We start from the raw sequence: 8,894 nt of genomic DNA, 5'->3' as shown, positions 1-8,894 counted from the left end.
AATCTTCTTCTAATCAAAAGCAATCTTATTGTAATTAAAACTTAAACTTCCTCTTTTCATCATCATCATCATCAGCCAATAATCATCCACTGGTGGAGATAGATCCGCTCCCAAGGAGTGCCACAACATTCGGTCCTCTGCCTTCCTCATCCAACCACTATCGGCTATCCGCCTAAGATCGTCAGTCCAGCGGGCAGGAGGGCGTCCCACGCTCCGTTTGCCTGTTCGTGGTCTCGACTCGAGAACTCGTCTACCCCAACGGTTATCGGTTCTTCGGCAGATATGACCAGCCCACTGCCACTTCAGCTTGCATATTTTGACAGCTAAGTATGTCGGTAACCTTGGTCCTCTGACGGATAATCTCATTTCTGATACGATCCATCAGAGAAACTCCAAGCATAGCTCTCTCCATAGCACCGTCTCCGCTAATTTGTAAACTCATGTATTAAATTGCTAACGAATTATAATGTTTTAATAACTGGACCAATCATAATGTAACTACTGCAATGCTGATAAAATATGAATTAAAAAGAAATCGCAACATGCGACCTAGAGTCAATATATTTGCTGGCAAATCTACTATTCTGCGGGCGCAGTTATTATTTGAGGAGCAAAAATAATATTCTGCATACAAAGTTTTTATTTATGTAATGAACTCAAATTTTTTGGCAATCCATCTATTATTTTAGATTTTTGTATTGATATTATTTGCTGATTCATACCAGAGGACACTTTTTATTTATTTGAGGACAAAAATATATTGTTGCGGTTGATCTATTAATTTGCTGATACAAGTTGATGACAAAAATAAACTTTGCTGGCAAGAAATATAGTTCCCATAAAAAATATGCGTCCTTCAGATCTATTGATGCCATATAGCAACCACGAGTCATTAACTTTGTTACAGTCCGATAATCCTCCATTTTAAAGTGGTGGGTCTCAACAAATTTATTTAATTGCTTAAGATTCAAAATGAATCTTTTATCACCATTAGATTTAGGTACTAGAAATATGGGTGACAAAAAATTATCTCCATCGGGCTTATGTATTTGAATGGCGTCAATGTCAATCAATCTTGTTATGCAGTTATCAAATTCTTTATACTCGCTAACTGATATAGAATGAGACGGTAAAATCATTTGCACTGGTTTAGATAAGAAAGGAATCTGGTATCCCTCAATCCATGACAATATATTGCTATCGTTAGTGATTTTCACCCACTCGTCATAAAAATAGCGTAATCTGCCTGCGTACGATACCTCGTCTAGCGGCGGGTGTTCCTGCGCTGCGGAGCCGGCGGCGGAGGCGGCGGGCGCGCGGGGGGGGCGTACGGGGACGGCCGGGCTGGCGCCGTCTGGCCGCGCGGGTACGCTGGCTGTTGCCGAGTCGGGGCCTGTTGAAACCTGCCCGCATTCGGCCTCCTTAGTTGCGGCAGAGTTTTGAAGTTTTCCCGATTCCTATAGTTGAATGAACTCGCAGGAGCTGCATACCTTGGGTTTGCCCGTGCTTGTGTAACTTTGAGGGCTTCTCCAGATCTCTGTACAGTTTTCGCTGCCTTCAATCTGTCGGACATGTTTTCACCAAAAAGGAACTTGTCAGTTTTCGAGTTAGTCAGTGCATCTTTTAACTCTGAGTTGATAGATGAATATACGAATTTTTTTCGTGTCATTGTTTCATAATGGTGCATATCACACATTATGCGACAAGCATCGCTAATTGGCTGTAAAACTCTCTGTCCTACTGCATTGTAAAGATCTCTGTTTGAAATGATATTATCCATAGTATGGGCTAAGGCTGAAACAGCCACAGTTAGGTGCTTCTGTCTTAGTTCCAAGGAAGCGTCACGTTTGATGAAACTCTCAGTTAAAGCGGCTTTTGCCTCTGGATTTAACTTGGGAGGGAGCAGCAACTCACAGTTCTCGGGTACATAATAATCTTTGAAAATCTTGTCTTTTGCTTCCTTCGTAAGACCTTTTTTAATTATTTCTGTCCACCTGGCAGCAATATCTTTATGCACGGCCTTACCGAATACAGTCTCTGACTCCGGCGCCTCACCGAGAAGCCTGAGAACCTCATCATCCAGGTCGGCTTGCGGCGTCTCCTCTGCGGAGGCGCAGGGTGTGGGCAGTTGGGGCTCCGGGGCTGATGACGGGCCCGGCGGCGGGGACGGCGGGGGCGGCGGGGGCGCGGGCGGCGCCGCGGGGCTCGGCTCGTCTGGCGGCGGCACGGGCTCGGGCGGCGGCGATGGCGTCGGGCTGAACGCCCATACCTCTGCATCGGTTGGAGAACCCGGGCGCGCCACATCCGGCGTAGGGCCACGTGGACCTGCCATAATAAAACGATTTTAATATCGTTTTTTGATAAACGATGGATATAGCCTTGGTATAAGTAGCTATTAAACAACTTGACCGTTATTCGAAGTCTAATAATAATTGAGAGAGACATCTCTTTTCCTTTTCGTATTTCCTGCTAAATACCACGTGACTTCCGGCGACTTCCCTTGAATTTGACTTTTTCCCACCACCACCGGCAGTAGGCGCCATTTTGTTGGCTCCAAATATATTCGTCATTGACGTCGTTTTCCTTCGTCCGAGCTGGTCGTGTCCCACCAGGGACGCTCCAGGTTTTCTGTGTAAATACCAACCTACCTGCAAATTTTATTTTAATTTTCCATAGTGAAAATATCATTTAGATTTCACTAAAAAGTGGCTAAAATACCGGATTTGAAGTGAGTTTAAACAGTTATAGTGTATTTCAGTTTTTCCCTGGATTGTGCTCAGGTATGTTTTTACTGTATTGTTTCACCACGTTTTTACCAATTATTTATCGAAAAGATACTGTAATTCTTTTGCCGCATGCTACCAGTGTAACGTTGCTATCATACTTATTTCGAAGATAAACCATCATTTTAACGGTGTTACCGTTCGTGTTTTAAAATTAATTTTAGCAATTAGTTCTTGGAATTTCCCTTGTATTACAGATTGCATTAAAAATAAAATAAAATGAGTACTGAAAATGCGGATTTGCAAGATGTGCAAGATGCACAACCATCCTTGTCAACACGGAAACATTCTCGTAAAAGGAAGATTAGTGAAAGTGATTCGTCATCGTCTGAATCTAGCTCAAGCTCAAGCTGCAGTGATTCCTCTTGCTCTAAACGCTCCCGGCGTAGGAAAACTAAATCTAAACGCCGCAGACGAAATCAAGATCGTAAATTTGATAAAATGATGTTAGAAATAAAAAATCTTAAAAATCAAATAGCTTGCAATAACAATAGCAATGATGATATTATTGATGATAATATTAGTGGTCAGCTTTATTCAGATGTGCAATCATTAGATGAGGAACCAGCTCCTCAAATTTCCTTAACTATCGGTACTAAATTGAAAGAGCCGGAAATTTTAAAAACACCAGCCGTTTATTTGGATACCCTTAAAAACATCCAGCGGCTTGAGCACCCGGATTGGAGAAACGTTCGTTACGCGGATGTCCAAAAATTATATCGTCATAGCCCGGGCTTTACCGACTTAGATGCGAACGAAGAAGTTAAGCGCTACGATTCCTCTCGCACTCTCGTAAATTTTGAAAAGGCCCTAGCATCGCTTACTTTTGCTATGATAAAACAAAGGGATCAACTTGAAAAGGAGCTCCGTTCCTTTTTGGCGTGGACAACAACAACATCAGAGCTAACTTCGGAAGAAGTTAATAAAAGGATCGAAGATATTTTCGTTACAGGTGATTTTTCAAAAACATCTAACGATATATTACAAATGGTTTGCGGCCACAGAGCTGAAATAATTCAGCAAAGACGCGAGGCTATTCTAGCTTTCGTCAAAGACCCACTTCATAAAACTTCACTGCGTAAGGTTCCGCCTTCCTGTGATAATCTCTTTGAGACTGAAAAGTTTACATCAACTCTGGAGAGAGCCGGAGGAGTACGGAAAGTATTCTGGCCTCGTGAAAAGGATCGCGTTTCTGCACCGCAGACCGATCCGACTCCTAGTACATCTGCGCAACGCAATGTACACGTGCAAAAGAGACCAAACTACAAAGGTAATATACAAGCCGCGAACACCAGGTCAACCTCAGGTAATTATAACAATAAGCCATTTCGTGGCCGCGGTGGTAAGCAACAAGCACCTGGCAGCGGCCGACAAGATCATGGCCGACCAAGGAGAAACTCTCCCTCATCCCACCGGGAGAGGAGAGGTAATAAACGACGATACTGACTCACCGAGTCACGTCACCCAACAATTTCATGCCGGACAACTACAATTTTACCATCACAGATGGGTGAACCTAGGGGCACCAGCTTACATTACAAAAATTACTTCAGGATACCGTATCCCTTTCATTTCGAAGCCTCCGCTTCAAATGCCGAACATGTCGAATCCCAAAAGTCCCATCCAGTCCAGCGACGAAATGGACCTGATAATAGAAAAAATGAAACACGAGGGAGTATTGGCCAAGGTCGATGTGAGCCCAAGTTTCCTGTCCTCGATGTTTCTGGTGCCGAAAGGAGACGGCAGTATGAGACCCATATTCAATCTAAAGGCATTAAATCGCTATGTGTACACAGCGCCATTCAGATTGATAAATGTGTACAAAATTCCCGATTTTCTACAACCGAGCGATTGGATGGCAAAAATCGATATTTCCCAGGCGTATTTCCACATACCCATATCAGAAGCCCATCGTCGGTTTCTACGCCTGATTTATCAACAGGAACTTCTACAAATGAACTGCCTACCTTTTGGACTAAGTTCTGCTCCGAAAACCTTTGCCTCCGTGAGCAATTGGATGGCCCAGATCCTTCGCCAGCGCGGCATCCGCCTGGTCGTATATTTGGACGATTATTTGCTAGCCAATCAGGATGCTCGTGTTCTAAAGGACCACATAAAAATAGCAGTAAATCTACTAGAGTACTTGGGGTGGAAAATAAACTACGCCAAATCAGTTGTACAGCCATGTCAAACAATAGAATACCTTGGCATAACATGGGACTGCAAGCACAACCAAAAGTCACTTCCCGCTCAGAAGTGTGCCAAACTATCAGCAATGATAACAAACATATCCACAAGCAAAAGGGCCACTATCAAGGACTTGGAACGAGTGATAGGCCTGATGAACTTTGCCAGCTTCACTGTCCCACGCGGCAGGCTAAACTACCGACAGCTACAGCGATTATTGATCGCCTCGAAAAGAAGGTCTCGGGATCATACAAGAATGTTACTGGACGAGGCTGTTCTACAGGAACTACAATGGTGGCTAATTCACCTCAAGGATCCATCTCCGGTTCACCACCCATATCCCACTCATTATGTTGTGACCGACGCCTCAGATGTAGCGTGGGGAGCGCAAATAAACAATCTGAGTGTAACAGGAACATGGTCATCGCAGGAAAAGGGACTCCATTGCAATCGAAAGGAGTTACTTGCCTTTTTAAAAACTTTAGAAGATCAATGTCAGAACCTTCGTTTCGGATCTCTGCATTTACAATGCGACAACAAAACAGCTGTATCCTACTTGAGGAACGAAGGCGGTACCAAGTCGCAGGGTCTGCTAGAAATAACGTACAAGATATTCATGTTATTGGACAGTCATCAGATAACATTGACTGTTTACCACATTCCCGGGGCTTACAACGTAGAGGCAGATCACCTATCTCGATTTCGCAAGAGGCCAGAGTGGCATCTGCTCCCTCAGGCTACAACTCAGATTTTCGCCAAATGGGGAACCCCAGTCATCGACTTGTTCGCCTCGCGCCTGACACGAGTAGTTCCCAGATATTGTTCCCTGGACTGTCACGATCAGCTAGCGGATTTTCACGATGCGATGACACAACAATGGAACTACGAGCTGGCGTGGGTATTCCCCCCGCCATTTTTGATGCCCAAAGTGTTACAACACCTGAACACGTGTCAAGGGATGTACCTCATTGTAGCCCCCAGATGGGAACAAGTATTTTGGAGACCCGATCTAAAAAACCGAGCCATAGCTCCACCGTGGACCATCATGAACCTGAAGAACGTTCTAGTAGACGTCTCAACCGGCCTCCCACCACAGAAAGTGACAGAAATGACGCTGGAGGTGTGGAGATGTGGGGGTGGCAGGAACATTTAGTCGGGTGGACAAAGGAGCAGAAGGATCTCTTGTTGAAAAGTTGGCGTCCTTCTACGATACGGACGTATAAGCCAGTATGGACACGATGGGTCAATTGGGCACGTGAAAACAAAATTTCTACGAATAAGCCAAGCGGATCAGACTTATCGAGATTTTTGGCTGATTTACATCAAAAGGAAGGCTTATCCTACAGTACTATATTAACTCATAAGTCAGTAGTATCAACATTTTGTGATCCGCAAGCCATAAACCGTCTTAGTGATCATCCTATGGTCAAAAGAATTTTAAAATCTATAGCCTTAGCAAAGCCTAATGTTCCGAAACCACCTGTGTGGGACATTGACAAAGTAATTCATCATTTAGCTACGTTAGATCCTAAAACTGATAACCTTTATGAAATTTCAAAGTGTACGGCCACAATGTTGTTGCTATGTTCTGGTCGACGCGTACATGACCTGACGCTATTACGTGTTGATTCTAATCATTACATTGATTCTCAGGACTCGATTGTTTTATGGCCAGTATTTGGTTCAAAAACGGACTCAGTTGATTATCGCCAATCTGGCTGGAAGCTAAAAGTAAATACTAATAATAGATCTCTTTGTCCAGTTCATTGGGTGAGAAGGCTCATTATTATTGGACAGCAACGAAGAAGTGCTGCCGAATCTAGTCACCTATTTCTATCAATTTGTGGTAGAGCTAAACCAGCTACACGGTGTATTATTGCTAGATGGGTCAAAAATATTTTGAAGGAGTCAGGCATAGAGGCCACAGCTGGTAGTTTCCGGTCTGCAGTAGCTTCAAAAAGTTGGCTTGAGAACGCTCCAATAGAGGAAATACTTACTCGAGGCAACTGGAGATCAGAAAATACATTTAAAAGATTCTACTGTCGTCAAATCATTAATGTAAATAATGTGAATAATACTGTTTCTGATTTATTCAACGCAGTTGTAACCTAATTTAGATATTCACAATAATTTATTTTTAAGTTACCTACTGTCAATCAGACTGAATTTATTTCAATCACCTCATTTGATGCAAGATAGATGATTTAATGAATTATGTTCAAGAATCGTTATATTGTTATTACGTTCAGTATATCATGGATACTTAACATTAATTTGTATTGATTATTTATACATATATCTTTCAAAAATAAATGAATGTCACACATAATGTGAAATGTTTTCTTGTTATCCTAGAGTTAACAAATTATGGTTCTATATTTATCTACAGTAGGAGCTAAGCTATCACAAGCTTCTCATTGTTAATGTGTCCCTAAATAACATTCATATAGTCACATTGACGTCCACCACCACCAGGCGATATCAAACACGTCTCTCAATTATTATTAGACTTCGAATAACGGTCAAGTTGTTTAATGAAGACGTTTTACCTAAAAATAAAACGTATATTAAACATACTTACCTTATTCGAAGTCTAATAATTTTATTTCTGCCTGGTGGCATTCAACAAGACGCAATGACGAATATATTTGGAGCCAACAAAATGGCGCCTACTGCCGGTGGTGGTGGGAAAAAGTCAAATTCAAGGGAAGTCGCCGGAAGTCACGTGGTATTTAGCAGGAAATACGAAAAGGAAAAGAGATGTCTCTCTCAATTATTATTAGACTTCGAATAAGGTAAGTATGTTTAATATACGTTTTATTTTTAGGTAAAACGTCTTCATTCACATCGAAAAGGTAATTTATTGTGATTTTAATGATACTGAATGCATACTTTTTATGAGGGCAAGATGGATTAATTTCGTAAATGATACAACCCTGAGAATAGTTGTTCGCAAAATTGTGTACAATGGATATAGCCTTGAATAAGTAGCTATTCACATTGAAAAAATTGCCTACATCGGCGAAAGTATCATCATTATTCCCTACGATCGGGATAAAATTAATAAATACTGCGGTACTCACGTTCAGGTTCATCATCGGATGAATAAATCACTCGTACTCTTCGCTTCTGTAACTTTCCTTCTAGTTTTTGAATCTTCCTGCGGATCCGTTCTTCACTATTTTCTCTTCTACGTTTCTTCCCCATTTTGAGAGCACACTAGACACGGTGAAAATATATACTGTTGCGGGAGCTGAGTTGACGTGCGAAGGGTTCGGCACGGAAACACGTAAATGAGGAGCTCAGAGAGACCGGACCGCTAAAGAGCGAGTGAAATTTTAAGGTAGACAGAAAAAACTTTTAAAAAACCGTGCAAGGGTGACGCTTGGAGGCGCCACTACAACATGTAAACATAAATCGCTAAGAATGAAGACGCGAAATATAATGACTGGTGTAAATCTAATGAATGACTCACATAACTTACTCCAGCCATTTTTCTTTTTTTCTGCTAGTAATTTCTTTTTTAATGCGTCTAGTCTTTTATATTGAAGTAAGAATCTAATGAAGAGTTTGATCTGTACAAATTTAAAGCCTCTTTACTTTTTTGGACAGCCTCACTACATTTCTGGAAAAAAAAAATTGTTTACATTGATTTTGTTTAATTTATTGCAACATTCATTATAGCTTTCAAAAGGACAAGTATGATTAATTACTAAGTCTCCCAATTTATCTTCTGTTACAGATAAGTACTTCAGCCAGTCGGCTTTACTGTACACAAAACGATCAATGGGACTACCTATTTCATATTTATGTACTGAAGTCTGTATCTGTATATCAATAATAGTGGGAAAGTGATAGCTGCCCATGGAGTCATCATGAACTCTTCAGTGGCAGAGTGAAGCTAAGGATGGACTTATGCAGGAT

At 41.7% G+C, this 8,894-nt stretch overlaps 1 protein-coding gene across 1 annotated transcript; it reads right to left on the bottom strand.

Annotated features, from left to right (window-relative positions):
• Nucleotides 1-1,103: 1,103 nt before the first annotated feature.
• Nucleotides 1,104-8,410, bottom strand: LOC119691882. The gene is made up of 2 exons (XM_048632848.1): nt 8,054-8,410; nt 1,104-2,325 (listed from the first exon to the last, which is right to left on the bottom strand). The coding sequence occupies exons 1-2, from the start codon at nt 8,175-8,177 to the stop codon at nt 1,265-1,267; spliced, it is 1,185 nt and encodes a 394-aa protein (XP_048488805.1). The 5' UTR covers nt 8,178-8,410; the 3' UTR covers nt 1,104-1,264.
• Nucleotides 8,411-8,894: the final 484 nt, after the last annotated feature.

Source organism: Plutella xylostella, chromosome Z (genome assembly GCF_932276165.1).
Source record: "Plutella xylostella chromosome Z, ilPluXylo3.1, whole genome shotgun sequence".
In the NCBI taxonomy this organism is placed as follows: Eukaryota; Metazoa; Arthropoda; class Insecta; order Lepidoptera; family Plutellidae; genus Plutella; species Plutella xylostella.
This window is presented reverse-complemented; position numbering and strand designations above follow the sequence as displayed.

What these genes read in the sequence shown, in the direction of transcription:
- LOC119691882 (XM_048632848.1), bottom strand. Translation starts at nt 8,177, where the DNA reads ATGGGGAAGAAACGTAGAAGAGAAAATAGTGAAGAACGGATCCGCAGG. An exon ending in ATCCGATGATGAACCTGAAC is followed by an intron (nt 2,326 to 8,053) that starts GTGAGTACCGCA and finishes TTATTATGGCAG; the next exon opens with GTCCACGTGGCCCTACGCCG.